Source organism: Peromyscus californicus, unplaced genomic scaffold, assembly GCF_007827085.1.
Source record: "Peromyscus californicus insignis strain IS unplaced genomic scaffold, ASM782708v3 Scaffold_23__1_contigs__length_62951481, whole genome shotgun sequence".
In the NCBI taxonomy this organism is placed as follows: Eukaryota; Metazoa; Chordata; class Mammalia; order Rodentia; family Cricetidae; genus Peromyscus; species Peromyscus californicus.
This window is the reverse complement of record NW_026294534.1, coordinates 58,464,064-58,484,071: the sequence shown is the minus strand read 5'-3', so window position 1 is coordinate 58,484,071 and position 20,008 is coordinate 58,464,064. Positions and strand designations below refer to the sequence as shown.

Below are 20,008 nucleotides of genomic sequence, written 5' to 3'. Positions count from 1 at the left end.
GATTTTCTTTGGTCATTCAGATCTGTATAGAAATTCATTTCCTTCCTTAATCTTTTTTCAGTCTAATAAGTTGTAGGCTGTTAAGTATTCCCTTATAACATTGTAAAGTTCTTTGATGTTTATTGTAATATTTACTTAATTATGTGTGATTTTTATTTATTAGGTCTCTTTTGTTTGTTTGTTTAATTCTGATAAGATACTGTCAGGATGGTTTTCTTTTTGAAGATCCACCTTTTAATTTCATTTGCTGTTTGTGTTCCTCTTACACTAGTTTCTGTACAGGTTTTTAATATATAGTCCAATGTACTAGACCTAGGACTGTTTGCTTTTTGTTTTACCTAATTCTGGAATTTAAAAATTAAGAGATATATTTGTATAATTTTTTTTTTATTTTTCCAGGCACATATATTTCCCTGAAAGTACTGCTTTTAGCAAGTCCAAGATATTTGCTGTTTTGTGTTTTCTTTTCTATGTGTATCCAAGAACATTTAACTTTCTTTCTTGTTTATTTCATGAAACATTTATCCTTTGAGAGTGTATCATATAATCTCTATAAGTTTATATATTTTCTAGAGGTTTTTTTTTTTTTTTTTTGGTTTTTCGAGACAGGGTTTCTCTGTGTAGCTTTGCGCCTCTCCTGGAACTCACTTGGTAGCCCAGGCTGGCCTCGAACTCACAGAGATCCGCCTGGCTCTGCCTCCCGAGTGCTGGGATTAAAGGCGTGCGCCACCACCGCCCGGCTTCTAGAGGTTTTTATTGCTATATTGTTATTATTTACTGTGTAATTATATTTTGAACAGACAGAATCAGTGGAGTTATTGAAATTGTATTGTATTACTGGCTTTTGTTTTGTGTTATTAATATATGTGACTTGTCATCTATTTTATAGAAACTTTCATGGGCTGCTGGATGCAATTTATATTCTTGAGTTTTTTGTCTGGAGTATCAGTGAGGTACATTGGATGTAGTGTCATTTAGATCTTGTTTCTCTCCATTTATTTTTGTCCAGATGAGCTGTGTGTTTGACAATGCAGGATACTGAAATCAATAATACTGAATTGAAGTCAATAAGTCCCTTGATTTCTAGAAATATATTATTTTAGAAATTGGGTGTAGCAGTGTGTAGACTTCATGTGCTTCGGATTGTAATGTTTCCTTGGCTTATTGGTCCCTTGTCCAGAATCAAGTATCCTATTTCATATCTTCTGATGAATTTTGTTTGAAGTCCATTTTATAAGATTTTAGGAAATTGACATCAACTTGTTTCCTGGTCTCATTTGATCGAAATTTTTTTCCAGTCTTTTGGTTCTATGATGGTGACTAACTTTGAAGACACACTGGATTTCTTGTAGATAATGAAAGGATGTATTTTGTTTCTTGTTCATTGAACTGTCAGTGTCTTTTGGTTGGGGAGTTGAATCCTTTACCATTTAAAGTTACTGAAAGATGTGAGTTGATTGCTGTCTTCTTGATGCTTTTATACTATCTTTGTCCTTAGTCATATTTTTACTTCAATAATTATAGTTTTACCTTTCATTCTTTCTACACACTCTTTGGTATGCAATTTCCTCTCTTCAGCCTAAAGTATTACTTCTAATATTTTCTGTAGATCAGGCTTAGTGTACATAAAGTATTTAGACTGTTTATATCTTGAAAAGTTTTTCTTTCTTCTTCAACTATGCAGATAGTTTTGCATGGTAGAGTACCCTACACTGGCATCTGTGGTGTTTTAGAAGTTGAAGTATAATGCTCCAGGATTTTTTGTTTTTAAAAGATTCTACTGAAACTTTTCTCTCTTTCTAATTCTGTCATGATTTTTGTTTGGATTTTTTTTTGTGATGAGTGAGTGAGTAAAATATATTAAATTCTGAAAGTGTAAAATTTGATGTGAAACTTTACAATTTCTGTTTCCAATATAAATTATAACTGTATTTAAGTACATTATATTGTATATGCTTTTTGTATGCTTAATTTTGGTTTGTAATTCTTATATTTATTTTCAGACCTTTTAGTAACAAAGTTTACAAAAATTAAGGTTTTTATTTTTTAAATATATTTTTACATTAAATAATCTGTTAATGTTTTTATCTTCTTCCAACTTCTCCCAGATTCTCTCCACCTCTCTATTCACCCAAATTCACACTTTTCTTTTTATCTTTTATTAGAGAACAAAGGGGAATACAAAATAAAAAAGAAAGAAAGAAAAGTACACTAAACAAACCAGAATAAGACAAAATAAATAGAAAGAATAGAGTCACAAAAATTCACAAGAACATGTAAAGATACATACATTCACACACTGAGAGATCCCATAAAAGCACATAATCAGAAACCATGACATGCAAGCAAAATACCTGTAAGACAAAAAAGAAACAAAGGACCAGACAAAGCTTTATGAGATGAAAAAATAATCCAAAACATCAAACCAAAACAACAACAACAAAAGTAAATAAATAAAACAAACACAAATTTAAAAAACATCATAGATTTTTTCTTGCTATTTATTTATTTCTGTGCATAAAATCTGCACTTAAATAAGGTTATACCTAATGGCACTCTATTGGAGAAAATTAATTTTTCCTTTATGATAGTTATTAATTGTAGATAGATTCTGGGTTATATAGAGACTTGTGTCTGCTTCCCTTCTCAGCATGGAATCCCCATCTTGCTTAGACCTGTACTAGCCCTGTGCATACTGCCACAGGTTGAATTCTTATACATGTCAGTCTTATTGTGCCTATAAGGCATTGTTTCTTGGTGCCTTCCATCCCCATTGGCTTTTACACACTTTTAGCTTCTTTTTCAGCAAATATCCTTGAGCCCTGAGGGGGAGGATTTGATGGACATCTCATTTAGTACAGAACATTCTAAGTTTTCTCACTCTCTGCATATTATCTAGTTCTGGGCTTTGTATTTGTTCAATCTACTGCAGGATGAAGCTTTTCTGATGACTGCTGAGGAGGATAGCAGAATGTTGCTAGCTATCATTTTATTGATGGATTCCATTAGCAAAACAGTATTGTATATGAATTTCTAAATGATCTTAATAAATAAAAAACACAGAGCCAGAAATCTGGATTAAAGCCCAAGAGAAAGATCAGAGGAATAGGACAAACCACGAGCTAACCCCACCTCATCAACTCTGCAGCTTCCAAGGAGAGCTTCTTTTTGTATACTCACTTATATGACTTTTCTGCTCTGTTCTCCCAACGGCTGTCTTATCCCAGCTACATCAATTCCTCTTCCTACACAGCTCTGCCAATTTCTGTCTGTGTGTAAAGATCTCGAGATCTCTATGATTGGTACTGGGATTAAAAGCATGTGTCACCACACATGGCTCCATTCCCTAGTGTCACCTTGAACACACAGAGATCCTGCCTACTAACTGATAGGATTAAGGGAATTTGCTACCATTACTGACTTCTTTGTTTGCTTAAAATGGCTTGCTATTCCCTCTGATCTCCAGGCAAGCTTTATTAATTAAAGAAAGCACAAATAAAATATCACCACATTTTAGCACAAATAAAATATCACCACATTTCCCCTTTTCTGTCTAATTAAAATAAAAAAACTTAAAACTAATATGAGAAAAACTATATACAATAAAAACAATTACTATATGCAATATATACATCAACAATGTCTAGTCCATTTGCATTTGACAAATTCAGAGAAAATATTCCATTATCTATTCTATTTTGGTGAATTCAAAATGTACCCAATTCACTTTCTATCCTAACTTATATTACCCACAGAAAACTATCTTATGATGTCTTTCAAACTTATACACTTAACACCTCTTAGTGAGTTTCTTTTCTGAATTTCTTTAACAAGGAAAACTATAACTACAACCATCTAATCTTCAACTCCCTCAAAGACCAGAGGAGGAAATAATATTACCTAATAAAACAGGAAGTGCAAGCAAGTGACTTCCAAAAAAAATGAGTTATGACAGAAACAGCCAACTTCCTGGACAGTCACCCGAGGTTTCTCTGCACATTGAGCCAACATCTTTGGCCCACAGGCTTAACATATCTGACAGAATCTCTTGTGAAGCAGGATGTAAGTCAGGCCTACAGCTCGACCTCACATTCGGTGTGAGTATTTCCTTGTCCCAGATAAACTTGAATTCCACCAGTGTCCTGTCATGATTCAGGATTTTAAATCTGGAAATTGCTGGTGTTTATGGAATTCAGCTTCCCATTCTTCTCGGCTAGTGGGTGGTTTCATCTCCACATCCCATTCTCCTCCACATGCCATTCTTCTCTGCATCTTATTCTTCTCCACATCCCATTCTTCTTGGCTTGTGGGTGGCTTCATCTCCTTTGTAAAAATCCATTGAGAAGCCAAACTCTGACATCCTAGTTACTCCTCCAAGAAAGACTGCTTCACTTACTGTTCCACTGCACACCAGAAGCCACTGGTGATACCAGGAGCAGACATGTCTCATAGTAAAAAAAAAAATCTATGTTATTAAACATCTTAAATGCCATATTCTGTAGATCTCTGAAGTGTTTGTTGATGACTTGTCTATCTAAAATATATCTCTGCTTGACCTTGAGAGCATATCTAGTATGACTATAAGTTCGATTGTAATGTCTAACTACTAACTTTCATTACTTTATATCCTAATAGTTGGTAATAATAGCATTTAAGGATTGACAAATTCTATTACATTGTTAAATGAACTGTATAGGTAGAATACTTTGAACAAGATTAGAAAAACATGTATAACATTTTCTAATAAAATAAATCTCAAATTAGTAGCAATATATATAATTTGTATACAATATACAAATTCCAATCCAATGTAAAATATTTTAAAACTAGTAGTTGCATTTTAAAAGTAGATTCAATAATTTACTTTTTATCTATGTCATGTCTATATCTTCTCTTTTTTGTTTTAGGAGTAGATTCAATAATCTAACCTTTATTCTATCATTTCTATATCTTTTTTTTCAAACAAGAACCTTAAATCTAATCTCCTTTGTTTAGTATTTTTCCTGACAATCAGCAATAACAACGTGTAACCAACCATCCTAAACAATGACAAGTATCCCAAACCCAAAACCCATTGAAAGCCCATAAACCACCTGCCCCACATCTCATAAATGTGCGCGTCATGTTCTTAAAATTGCTTCCTGCTGTTTGTGGGCAAAGGCATCTTTAGGGGATCCTGAAAAGAAAAATTTTGGGTTAATTATCAAGTTCCGGGAGAGGAAATTATATCATTTGTTGTCCAGTCTCTGCATAATGTGAAAATGTAGGGTTTATCTCAAGATCTTGTTCAAGTAGTCTGTGAGGCTGGATCATCTTAGCTGGCCATCTTGAAATTGTCCTGAGCAGTTTGTAGTCCAAAGCTGATCTTTGGGTGATATTTGTCAGCTTAGTGATATTATTGTCCATGTGGAATCATCCTTGGGGACCCCCATTATCTTTTTGGAGACTTCAGATTTGCTCTTAGGCCTGGTCTTGATTCCCTGCAGAAAAGTGATAGAGACTCCAATACAAAAACATGTATAGGCAGCTAAATGAAGCCTTTTTCTAGTATTAGTACTCTATATGACCATTAATATCATAACAAAAGTACGATATATATATATATATAAATGCATATATATATATTAACCTTATAAATTTTGATATGAAATTCATTCCTTAAGAAACGTTTAGCTAGGTAGATTCAGTCCAGGCAGGTCTAGTCCCCTCCTCCCAGGCTGAGTCAAGTGTCCGTGTATAAGCCCCTCTTTGCCATGGAGGAGATGGGAATGGGGGGGTGGGCTGGGGGGAAGGCATGGGTGGGGGGTGGGAATGGGAGGGGGGAGAACAAGGGAATCCCTGGCTGATATGTAAAATTAAATTAAACTATAAAATAAAATTAAAAGATAAATAAATAAATAAAAAGTTTAAAGAATCAAAATAGAACCAAAGAATTGAGGTTAGTGGCAATTGAATGGTCCCTTAATTTTGGTTTTCTTCTGTCCCATATCAGATGGCTCTTTCTTCTGACATGATACAGAGATTTTTGCATTTTCCTTTTAACAAACATGCTTGTGTGTAGAGAAGGAGAGAGCCTTTCTCCAACTTCAAAGCCAGCTTTAGATTTTCATTGAACTGTGTTGTGTCTGTAGAGAAGAACAGAAACAAACATTTAGGCAGAATTATGAAATTCTACATGTGATATACCAATAGGCCAATTTATCCTTTTTCTTGGGACATTTTTTCTAGATGATTTGTCCTTTTACTTCAAATGTCTCATTTGACCTGTATTCTTCAGATTATTTACCCTTTATTCTCCTGAAAGAAAAAGAAAACAAAAACCCTTCCCCCAGCCTAACTTTGAGAAGGTTTCCTTTTGGCAAGTTTTATCTGATTAAATGAAAAGCATTTGTTAGTGGTATAATTTAGTTTAAATTGGATGGTCATGCTGGGCAATGAACTATCACCTCTTCTAATTAAGAGGTCTCTGTAGTTCAAATCAATTTTGATGGTGTTCATAGCTTTTCTTTTCCTATAGAAACAAAAGCAAAACCTCATCTCCAATGTTGTCCATATCCTGGTTTCCATTCTGAGGTTAGCATATCTTGAAAGTATCTAGGCTGATTTAATTATGTAGTTGTTTCTATTATCCAATGTCTTTCCACATCTGTTGTTCCTTTCTCATTAGCATTGAGAAAATTCAAAGTTAATAGAGCCTTATGCAATCTATTTCTGGGGGGTCTTTGTTACCCCTTTCTGTTTACTTAGCATATCCTTTAGAGTTCACTTTGATCCTTCTATGACTGCTTGGCCTATAGGATTATGTGGTATACCTGTAATATGCTTTATACTGTAATAAGCAAAACACTACTTCATTTTACAAGACATATGCTGAAGCATTGTCAGTTTTTATTTGTGCAGGTATAACCATGATGGTCATAACTTCTAGAAAATGTGTGATTACTGAGTGCTTTTTCAGAACTCAGAGCAGTTGCTCATTGAAATCCTGAATAAGTATCTATGGTGTGGGATACACATTTCTGCATTTTACAAATTCTGCAAAGTGAAACACATCCATCTGCCAGATTTCATTCTTCTGAGTACCCTTTGTGTTACATCCTGCTGGTAGTGGAGTCTGATTGTAAAAAGAACAAGTAGGACATTTCCTTACAATTTCCTTGGCTTGTTGCCAGGTTATGGAAAAATCCATTATTAAACCTTTACTATTGACATGATGTTTTTTATGAAATTCTGAGGCCACCAGCACGTTTCCTATCAACAGTTTATCAGTCTCATCATTACCTTTTGCTAGAGGGCCTGACAGACCTATATGGGAACAAATGTGACTTATATATAAGGGCTGCTTCCTATTCCTGATTATGTCTTGTAACTGAATAAAAAACAAAGTTAATTCTGACTCACCAGGCATAAATTCTTCAGTCTCAATATGTAAGACCACCCTTTCAGAATACTGAGTCAGTAACTATGTTGACAGGTTCAGAAAAATCCATTAATACCAACAGAATAACATACACTTCCAATTTTGAAACCAAATTATAAGGACTTTGAACCACTTTACTTAAATTTTCTGACTTGTAACATGCCTTTCCTTGCTTGTTCACATCTATATAAAATGTATGAGCTCCAGATATGGGTGTTTCCCAAGCAATCTGAGGCAGAATCCACTCAGCTCTCTTTATAAGTTGAACTCTATCACTTTTGGGATAGCTTTCACAAAAAATTACTGCAAGATCTTTGCCAAGGTTCACTTTCTGCCCATAATTTGTTTATGTCATCCTTATTTAAAGGTACTACAATTTCTGCTGGGTCTATTCCTGCTGAATTGACGAAGTCTCAATTTTCCTTTTAAAATCAAACCAGATATCTTTTCCACATAAGTTTGTAATTTTTTGCTCTGTTTATATCATAGAAATATCCATTAAAATATAATGTTTTCCCTCTGCATTAAAATTCCTGTAGGAGAATGCTTAGAGGGTAAAATAACCAAAATTCAATCAACCTTTGGATCCATACAATCCACGTGTCCTTCCTGTACTTTCTTTTCCACCAAGACCAATTCTCTCTCAGCTTCAGCTGATAATTCTCTTGGACTATTTAAGTCCTTGTCACCTCCTAAAGTTTTGAACAAATTACTCAGTTCATTTTTTTTTACCCCAACAACAGTTCATACATGGGAAATGTCTCCAAATAATCTTTGAAAGTCATTAAAATCTGTAATTGATCTCTCCTAATTTGCACCTTTTTGAGTTTAATTTTTGTGGACCTGTTTTGTATTCCACATAATTAATATAATCTCCTGTTTGTATCTTTTCAGGAGAAATTTGTAATCCCCAACAAGGCAAAATTTTCTTTACTTCTTCAAATATTCTTTCTAAAGTATCTGCATTTGAATCAGCTAGTAAAATATCATCCATGTAATGATAAATTATAGATTTAGGAAATTATTTACATATTATTTCCAATGGATGTTGTACAAAATATTGGCACAGTGTGGTGCTATTCAACATTCCCTGTGGGAGAACCCTCCATTGATATCTCTTGACTGGCTGAGAATCATTATAAGTAGGCACTATGAAGGCAAATCTTTCTCTGTCTTTTTTGGTAAGGGTATTGAAAAGAAACAGTCTTTTAAATTGGTAACTATAAGAGGCCATCCTTTAGGTAACAGAGTAGGCAAAGAAATTCCAGATTGTAGAGAGCCCATTGGCTGAATTACTTTGTTAATTGCTCTTAGGTCTGTTACCATTCTCCATTTACCAGGTTTCTTTTAATAAAAAAAAAAAAACAGGAGAATTCCAATGGCTGGCTGATTCTTCAATCAGCTGAGCATTTAACTGCCCTTATACCAGCTCTTCCAAGGTCTGCAGTTTCTTTGTTGTTAAGGCTATTGCTGAACCTATACAGGCTTATCTGTAAACCATTTTAAAGGTTGAGTTGTTGGTGTCTTTGAAAGATCAGCAGTTATTGTGCCCTGTTCTTCTACAATCTGAATGGCCAGTGACTTCTCTTAATATCAATACCTCCTAATATTTCTCTCAGAAACATGTGTTAGTTTATGGTTTGTTTCTGAGGTTGGAGGATTGTTAATCTTGGTATTCCATTGTTGTAATATATCACGATCCCTTAAGTTCATAGCTATGTTTGCCATGCATGGCTTTAATTTTCCTTTCTGTCCTTCTGCACTCTGTTTCACTGAGGTAATGTTCTAATCCCTAACAGCTGAACATTTACCTCCTGAAGAGGCCAATTTGGAAGCCAAAATTCTGGTGCAATTATTGTAACACCTGCACCTGTATCTACCAAACCTTCCAAGAGAACATCATTTATTTGTATTTTTAATTTTGTTCTTTGTTCATTTATAGAAGTTTGCCAAATTCACCTTATGGTTTCTCCTGAATTTCCTGTTCTCTCTGCTACAGCTGTTATATCATCATGAACAGCCTGGTTTATTTCAATATGCATTTAGTTATTTAATTGCTCTGAGAAGGGGTTTCTTCTACTATGGCAGGAAAAGTCTGAGCTGAATTTGCAATGGTGTTTGGCATGAGGGTCCTCTGAGAATTGCATGATGGCAAAGGCAAAAGATTACCTTGTCTATCCCTTGTTGATCTTCATTCATTGGTCCAATGTTTTCCCTTACCACATATTCTGTATAATCCAGAAGGGAGAGGCATTCTGTTGGCACTGTTCCTTCAATAAACATTGTTTCTAGGAAAGCCCTGTTTACACTCCCTTTTCTAATGACCTTGGTTAATGCAACTGAATCATCTGACATTATTATTTTTCCTCAAAGTTTTTCATATCACATCTCCTATCCACATATCATCATGGTCATGAGACTTAATATTAATTGTATCCCTGATTGGATCCTACAAGGGTACTGATTTTGCATTTTAAAGCCTGATTATTGTTTTGCATGCTGAATTTGCATTCTCAAAAGCCAAAGATTCAATTGTTATCTGACTAGCTTCTGAATTTCTTGTCCTTCTATTTACTGCTGAAGATAGCATTTGTAAGAAATCCATGAAGGATTCTTTTGGGCCTTGTATAACTTTTGTAAATGATTCAATTTTCTTACCTGCCTCCTCAATTCTGTCCCATGCATTCATGCCTGCCATGTGGCATAAATTTATAAATATTGCCTATCATGCCCCAGACTTGCCTTCTGGAGCATAGATGAGTGCCCTAGCTTGGCCCGGACCCCATCCCTGGGCACCAGCCACTCCGGGGAAGACCTATCCAACTTGGCCCCAGGTTCTGGCCACTGGGCAGGTTCCCTTCTAGCCCCACTGGGAAGGATCCCCTTCTCCAAGACCCCCGGCAGACCCTGCAATCTCCACGCCCTGCCCCCTTGCCCATCCGCCCGAGCCCCCAGCCACTTCCTGAGACTTGGAGGCCACCTCCCAGCACCCATCCTGCCCCAGACTTCCCTTCTGGAGCACACACACACACACACACACACACACACACACACAGAGAGAGAGAGAGAGAGAGAGAGAGAGAGAGAGAGAGAGAGAGAGAGAGAAAAGCTCCCGTCCTGCCCCGGACTTCCCTTCTGGACAAGAGCTCCCATCCTGCCCTGGACTTCCCATTTGGACAAGAGAGCTCCCATCTGGACAAGAGAGAGAGACTTCCTGAATCTGTCAGTTCTGTCTGAATCAAGTGTGTGGATAAGGTCAAGAACGAACCACAAGGAGATGGGCAGTTGTCAAGGCAGAAACACATACAACAAAATGCAATACAGCATCACCAGGACCTAGCCCTCCTCCAACACCTAGACCTGAACATCAGAAATTGAAAGAAGCAGAAGAAAACAGCCTTATGAATGACATCATGAAGAAGGTAGAGGCTTGTGTAGAGGAAAAGACAAAAAAAAAATGGGAAGAACGCTGTAAACAACTAGAGGAAAGGGCAAACAAATTAGAAGAAATCAATAAAGTCCTGGAAGAAAACAATAAAGTACTGAAAGAAAATCAAGAAAAAACAATGAAACAAATGAAGGAAACAGTCCAAGACCTGAAAAGGGAAATAGAAAAAATGAAGAAGACACAAACAGAGGGAATGATGGAAATAGAAAATCTGAAAAAAAAAAATTGCCGGGCGGTGGTGGCGCACGCCTTTAATCCCAGCACTCGGGAGGCAGAGCCAGGCGGAACTCTGTGAGTTCGAGGCCAGCCTGGTCTACAGCGCAAGATCCAGGAAAGGTGCAAAGCTACACAGAGAAACCCTGTCTTGAAAAACCAAAAAAAAAAAAAAAAAAAAAGAAAATCTGAGTAAATGATCGGGAACATCAGATGCAAGTATAATCAACAGAATGCAAGAGATGGAAAAGAGAATCTCTGGCGTTGAAGATACAGTAGAAGAAAACAGTCAAAGAAAACACTAAAGCCAACAAAGTCATGAACCAAAATATCCAAGAAATGTGGGACACCATGAAAAGACCAAACCTATGAATAATAGGGGTAGAAGAAGGAGAAGAGTACCAACTCAAGGGCACAGAAAATATTTTCAACAAGATCATAGAAGAAAACTTTCCCAACTTAAAGAAGGAAATGCCTATGAAGAAACAAGAAGCCTATAGAACACCAAACAGACTAGACCCCCCAAAAAAGTCCCATCGCCACATAATAATTAAACAACTAAATGAACAGAATAAAGAAAGAATATTAAGAGCAGCAAAGGAAAAAGGCCAAGTGTCATATAAAGGCAAACCCATCAGAATAACACCCGATTTCTCAATGGAGACTTTGAAAGCCAGAAGAACCTGGACAGATGTAATTCAGACACTAAGAGACCATGGATGCCAGCCTAGACTAATATACCCAGCAAAACTTTCAATCATCATAGATGGAGTGAACAAGACATTCCAAAACAAAGCCAGATTTAAACAATACTTATCCACAAACCCAGCCACAGAAAGCATTAGAAGAAAAATTCCAACCTAAGGAAGTCAGAGACACCCTCAAAAACACAGGCAATAGATAAAGCCACAGCAGTAAACCCCAACAAAGAGAAGTACACACACATTACCACCAAAAAATAACAGGAATGAACAATCACTGGTCATTAATATCCCTCAATATCAATGGACTTAATTCACCTATAAAAAGACATAGGCTTACAGAATGGATACGAAAGCAGGACCCATCTTTCTGCTGCATACAAGAAACACATCTCAAATTCAAAGATAGACACTACCTAAAAATAAAAGGCTGGGAAAAGACTTTCCAATCAAACGGTCTTAAGAAAGAAGCGGGTATAGCCATCCTGATATCCAGCAAAATAGACTTCAAACTAAAATCAATCAAAAGAGATCAAGAAGGGCATTACATACTCATCACAGGAAAGATCCACCAAGATGAAGTCTCAATTCTGAACATTTATGCCCCAAGCACAAGGGCACCCACATATATAGCAGAAACATTACTAAAGCTTAAATCACATATAAAACCCCACACATTAATAGTGGGAGACCTCAACACCCCACTTTCACCACTGGACAGATCTCCCAAATCGAAACTTAACAGAGAAATAAAGGACTTAACTGATGTCATGACTCAAATGGACTTAATCGATATCTACAGAACATTCCATCCTAACAAAAAAGAATATACCTTCGTCTCAGCACCCCATGGAATCTTCTCTAAAATCTACCACATACTTGGCCAAAAAACAAATCTCAACAGATTCAAAACAATTGGAATAACCTCCTGTGTTCTATCAGACCACCATGGTCTAAAGTTGGATTTCAACAACAACAAAAACTACAGAAAACCTACAATCTCATGGAAACTGAATATTACTCAACTGAATCACCAATGGGTTAAGGAAAAAATAAAGAAAGAAATTAAAGACTTCCTAGAGATCAACGAAAATGAAGACACCACGTATCCAAACCTATGGGACACTATAAAAGCAGTACTAAGGGGGAAATTCATAGCACTAAATGCCCAGATAAAGAAGTTGGAGAAATCTCACACTAGTGACTTAACAGCACACCTGAAAGCTCTAGAACAAGAAGAAGCAAAGTCTCCCAGGAAAAATAGACACCAGGAAATTATCAAAGTGAGAGCTGAAATCAATAAAATAGAAACAAAGAGAACAATACAAAAAATTAATGAAACAAAGAGTTGGTTCTTTGAGAAAATCAGCAAGATAGACAAGCCCCTATCCAAACTAACCAAAAGACAGAGAGAGAGCATCCAAATCAACAAAATCAGAAATGAAAAGGGGAACGTAACAACAGACATTGAGGTAATCCAGAGAATCATCAGGTCATACTTCAAAAACCTCTATTCCACAAAACTGGAAAACCTAAAAGAAATGGATAGATACCATTCTGGATAGATAGATCTTTCTGGAGAGATACCACATACCTAAGTTAAATCAAGACCAGATAAACTATTTAAATAGTCCAATATCCCCTAAGGAAGTAGAAACAGTCATTAAAAGACTCCCAACCAAAAAAAAGTCCAGGACCAGATGGTTTCAGTGCAGAATTCTACCAGATCTTCAAAGAAGAGTTAATACCAATACTCTCTAAATTGTTCCACACAATAGAAACAGAAGGAATATTACCAAACTCCTTCTACGAGGCTACAATTACCCTAATTCCTAAACCAAACAAGGATACAACAAAGAAAGAGAACTACAGACCGATATCCCTCATGAACAATGATGCAAAAATACTCAATAAAATACTGGCAAACAGACTCCAAGAACACATCAAAACAATTATCCACCATGATCAAGTAGGCTTCATTCCAGGGATGCAAGAGTGGTTCAACATACAAAAGTCTGTCAATGTAATACACCATATAAACAAACTCAAAGAAAAAAACCACATGATCATCTCATTAGATGCAGAAAAGGCATTTGACAAAATCCAACACCCCTTCATGATAAAGGTCTTGGAGTGATCAGGAATACAGGGAACATACCTAAACATAATAAAGGCAATTTACAGCAAGCCAACAGTCAACATCAAATTAAATGGAGAGAAACTCAAAGCAATTCCACTAAAATCAGGAACGAGACAAGGCTGTCCTCACTCCCCATACTTATTCAATATAGTACTTGAAGTTCTAGCCAGAGCAATAAGACAACATAAGGAGATTAAGTGGATACAAATTGGAAAGGAAGAAGTCAAGCTTTCCCTATTTGCAGGTGACATCAAAGTATACTTGAGTGACCCCAAAGATTCCACCAAGGAACTGATACAGCTTATAAACATCTTCAGCAACATAGCAGGATACAAGATCAACTCAAAAAAATCAGTAGCCCTCCTATATACGATGGACAAAGAAGCTGAGAAGGAAATCAGAGATACATCACCCTTTACAATAGCCACAAATGACAAAAAATACCTTGGGGTAACACTAACCAAGCAAGTGAAGGACCTATATGACAAGAACTTTAAGTCCCTGAAAAAAGAAATTGAAGATGTCAGAAAATGAAAAGATCTCCCATGCTCATGGATAGGCAGGATTAACATAGTAAAAATGGCAATCTTACCAAAAGCAATCTACAGATTCAATGCAATCCCCATCAAAATACCAACACAATTCTTCACAGACCTGGAAAGAATAATACTCAACTTCATATGGAAAAACAAAAAACCCAGGATAGCCAAAAGAATCCTGAACAATAATACAACCTCTGGAGGCGTCATGATCCCTGACTTCAAGTTCTACTATAGAGCTACAGTAATAAAAACAGCTTGGTACTGGCATAAAAATCGACATGTGGAATCAAATTGAAGACCCTGACATCAATCCCCACACCTATGAACATATAATTTTTGACAAAGAAGCCAAAAGTGCACAATGGAAAAAAGAAAGCATCTTCAACAAATGGTGCTGGCATAACTGGATATCAACATGTAGAAGGCTGCAAATAGATCTATATCTATCACCGTGCACAAAACTTAAGTCCAAGTGGATCAAGGACCTCAATATAAATCCAGCTACTCTGAACCTGCTAGAAGAGAAAGTAGGAAGTAGTCTTGAACGCATGCACATAGGAGATCACTTCCTAAATAGAACACCAGTAGCACAGACACTGAGAAAAACAATCAATCAATGGGACCTGTTGAAACTGAGAAGCTTTTGTAGAGCAAAGGATATGGTCAGCAAGGCAAAGCGACAGCCTACAGAATGGGGAAAGTTCTTCACCAACCCCACATCTGACAGAGGACTGATATCCAGAATATATAAGGAACTCAAGAAATTAGACATCAAAATGCCCAACAGTCCAATTAAGAAATGGGCTATAGAACTAAACAGAGAATTCTCAACAGAGGAAACTCAAATGGCTGAAAGACATTTAAGGAATTGCTCAACATCCCTAATCATCAGGGAAATGCAAATCAAAACAACTCTGAGATACCACCTTAGGCCTATCAGAATGGCTAAGATCAAAAACACTGAAGACACCTTATGCTGGAGATGATGTGGAGCTAGGGGAACTCTCCTCCACTGCTGGTGGGAATGCAAGCTTGTACAATCAATATGGCACTTTCTTAGAAAAGTGGGAATCAATCTCCCCCAAGATCCAGCTATACCACTCTTGGGTATATACCCAAGGAATGCTCAACCACACCACAAGAGCACTTGTTCAGCTATGTTCATATCAGCATTGTTTGTAATAGCCAGAACATGGAAACAACTAGATGCCCTTCAACTGAAGAATGGATAAACAAAATGTGGTACATATACACAATGGAATACTACTCAGCAGAGAAAAACAATGACATCATGAGGTTTGCAGACAAATTGATGGATCTAGAAAAAATCATCCTGAATGAGGTAACCCAGACTCAGAAAGACAAACATGGTATGTACTCACCCATAGGAGGATACTAGATGTGGAACAAGGATGACTGGACTGCTATTCACATCACCAGGGAGGCTACCTGGAAAACAGGACCCCAAGAAAGACACGGGGATTGCCCAATGACAGAGAAATGAAAGAAATCTACATGAACAGCCTAGACATGAGTGGGGGTAGTAAAGGGCAAGGGTCGAGGGAAAGAGAGCTTGGGGGAGCGGAAGATCCCAGCTGGATCAACAACAGAGAGGGAGAACAAGGAATAGGAGACCACGGTAAATGAAGACCACATGAGAATACGAAGAAGCAAAGTGCTAGAGAGGCCCACAGAAATCCACAAAGATACCCCCACAACAGACTGCTGGCAATGGTTGAGAGACAGACCGTACTGACCTACTCTGGTGATGGGATGGCCAAACACCCTTAGTGTCATGCTAGAAACCCCATCCAACTACTGAGGGACCTGGATGCAGAGATCCATGGCTAGGCCCCAGGTGGATCTCTGGGAGTCCAATTAGCGAGAATGAGGAGGGTTTATATGAGCAAGAATTGTTGAGACCAAGGTTGGATAAAGCACAGGGACAAATAGCCAAACAAATGGAAACACATGAACTATGAACCAATGGCTGAGGGGTCACCAACTAGATCAGGCCCTCTGAATGGGTGAGACAATTGATTGGCTTGATCTGTTTGGGAGGCATCCAGGCAGTGGGACCGGGTCCTGTGCTCATTGCATGAGTTGGCTGTTTGAAACCTGGGGCCTATGCAGGATCGCTTGGCTCGGCCTGGGTGGAGGGGACTGGACCTCCCTGGACTGAGTCTACCAGGTTGATCTCAGTCCACAGGGGAGGCTTAGCCCTGGAGGAGGTGGGAATGGGGGGTGGGCTGGGGGGAAGGTAAGGGGGGCAGGAGGGTGGAGAACAAGGGAATTAGTGGCTGATATGTAGCACTGAATTGTATTGCAAAATAAAAATAAAAAAATTTAAAAACATATATAAATATTGTCTTTGTATATCAGGGTAATTGCCTTCTCCAAGAAGCTGATCCTTGGAAATATCTACACTTCTAGTCCTATGTTGTTCTATTGTTTTAGCTTCCTCTTTAAACTAAGTTGTCCATTGAAATTGTGTTCCAGCCTCTAGGACAGCTGTAATTAATTCTTTCCAGTCATGGAGGATAATTCTACACAAGTTTAACATTTGCTTTACAAATGAAGAATGAATGCCATATGATACTATATTTTGTTTAAATCCCCTTAAAACTAACATTTCCACTGGAATCCAATTAGCTTGTACATGCCCTTGAGCAGGTATTTCCTGTAAGGTTACCAGATAGATTAATTTTGTTTGTTTGAAAACAGGCTGTCTCTCTGTAACTGTATAATTCAATCCTGAAATAATTTCACCTTTAAATTCTTCTGTCTGGGTCTGAATTTCTCTATAATTCATTTTAATAAGTTTTTCTAAAGTCAACACCGAGTTATGATTCATTTTAACAGGTTTTTCTAAATTTTTTATCTTGTTGCTTAAATTGACTAGCCTTTTTAATGCTAAAATGAAAATAATCAAACAAATAATATTCATAATTGATATTACGTGCATCCCATCAATATTAATTATCCTCTCATTTAATTCATTTTCAGACTGCCTTATGTGTTGTCAGAAACAAAATTCCTTCCATAGTAAAGATGTTTCCCATTTTTTAATGTGGGAAAAAATTCTTTTTTAACTAATTTCACTCTTTAAGATATCTTAATTGACTTACCAAGCCTGTCAGTTGCATAGAACAGTAGAAGTCCAAGAAATTTTCAAAGCAGCTACCTAGTGTGGTGGCAGTCCAAGATGGGTATCCAGAGAGAGAGACCCCACCACCCACCAGGAGAAAGAAAGCCAAAGAGACTCTAGCCATGTGCTCTGGCCTGACCTTTCCAACCAGGCCTGAGCTGGGGGCCCTGTAAGCCCATAAGCATTTTTCAAATGAATTCTTGCCAAGTTCATTGGCTGCCACTTGTAGACGAATTTCTAAGTGGTCTTAATAAATAAAAAACACAGAGCCAGAAATTTTAGTTAAAGCCCGACAGAAAGATCAGAGGTATAGGAAGAACCACAAGCTAACCTCATCTCACCAACTCTGCAGCTTCCAAGGAGAGTTTCTTTCTGTATATTCACGTTTATATGTCTTTTCTGTTCTGTTCTCTCATTGGCTCTCTTATTCCAGCTACATCACTTCCTCTTCCTACACAGGTCTGTCACTTTTTGTCTGTCTGTACAGACCTCAAGACCTCTATGTTTGGTACTGGGATTATAGCTAAGATAATGTTCACCATTTTCTTTTGGTAGGTTTCAGAGTTATCATCAGTACCATCAACATTAGTCATTAGGGCTGGAGGTTCTAATTAGGAAACTTGTCATTTTCTCTGTGTTTAATGTATTATCTAGGCATCATCTTCAGCAAGAGGACCTTCTTCTTAGTTTTTGGAAAGGAAAAAATAGCCTAGGTGACTATATTGTTTGATGGAGTTAACACTGAAGGTTTCATTTGGTGACAAGAGATGGCTAAATGTGGAATCTCTCCATTTTCTAGTCTCTAACTAATAAATTTCCCTCAAAACTTTTTATTTCACAACAGATATGGACCAGTGTTTGAAGTGTGGAGATAATCAATATGCCAATATGCAAAGAATTCACTGCATTCAAAAAGGTGTGACCTTCCTATCCTATGAAGATGCTTTGGGGATGATTTTAACCTCCTTATCCTTGTTCTTCTCTGGACTGACAGTTTCTATTCTTGGGATCTTTGTAAAACACCGAACCACTCCAATTGTCAAAGCTAATAATAGAACGCTTAGCTATATTCTGCTCATCTCCCTCACCCTCTGTTTTCTCTCTTCTTTGATCTTCATTGGTCATCCCAACACAGCCACTTGCATTCTACAGCAGACAGTATTTGCAGCTGTGTTCACTGTGGCTCTTTCCACTGTCTTAGCCAAAACTGTTACTGTGGTTCTGGCATTCAACATTACTTCTCCAGGAAGAAGGATGAGATGGTTGTTGATATCAAGAGTACCTAACTTCATAGTTCCCTTCTGCACTCTGATCCAACTTATTCCCCTTGGCATATGGCTGGGGACATCACCTCCTTTTGTTGACGTAGATACACATTCAGAATATGATCACATCATCATTGTGTGCAACAAGGGTTCAGTCACTGCCTTTTACTGTGTCCTTGGATACCTGGGCTGCCTGGCAGTGGGGAGCTTCACCCTGGCTTTTCTGGTGAGAAACCTGCCTGATACTTTTAATGAAGCCAAGTTCCTGACCTTTAGCATGCTGGTTTTTTGTAGTGTCTGGGTCACCTTCCTTCCTGTCTACCAAAGCACCAAGGGCAAGGCTGTGGTGGCCACAGAGGTATTTTCTATCTTGGCTTCTAGTGCTGGGCTACTAGGATGCATTTTTCTCCCAAAGTGCTATAGTATTTTGTTAAGGCCAGAAAGAAGTTATAGTTATCATTGTAGGAATAAGAAACATTTTGAAACTAAAATGTCTTCTGAAAATTAAACTTGTTTGTTTCCTAAATTGAGGATCTTGGAACAGTTACAATACACTTCAATCATCACACTGTACTCTTGGTTTTGCTATTATGGACATATGGCTCTGGGATTATTATAACATTTGAAGCAGTACAAACCATAGCCATCAGCCCTTCACTTCTTACTAGCCCCCCCACTTCATTTTTAGAAATATATGATTCTTCCTTTAAATATGAACCTTCTTCTTGTCACCTTGAAATGTACAACAGGCATTTTGTTTATCCAGTCTAGATATTTAGTTTCCTGACACTATTTTATCCAAACCAAACTTTGAATATCTGCCGTCCATTATCTCATATTGTGTTTTGGAAAATAACTATTGTTACATTGTATTTTGTATACACTAGTGTATTAAATTTTGCATGTATTTGTGTGTTTTCTAATTTTCATTAAATGTACACATGTACTCCTTTCATCTACTAACTGTAACCCTATGATTTAACAGCAGTTATTGGATCATCTTTAAATTTTTCAACAGTTTCAAACTCTAACTCTCTCTGAGTCTTCACCTGTTAATCACTGACTTAATTTGCTATATTGATTTTTTAGAGATTATTCATTTGTGCCTATTTTATCTTCTACCATTTGCTG

General features: G+C 37.2%; 1 protein-coding gene across 1 annotated transcript in view; it reads left to right on the top strand.

The window, feature by feature from the left end:
* LOC128119335 (vomeronasal type-2 receptor 116-like) overlaps positions 1–19,385 on the top strand; it is a 42,686-nt gene extending 23,301 nt beyond the window's left edge. The window contains exon 6 of the mRNA XM_052752748.1: positions 18,457–19,385. Within this exon, the coding sequence (XP_052608708.1) occupies positions 18,457–19,385 (929 nt within the window). The remainder of the gene's footprint in view (positions 1–18,456) is intronic.
* The last annotated feature ends 623 nt before the right edge of the window (positions 19,386–20,008 follow it).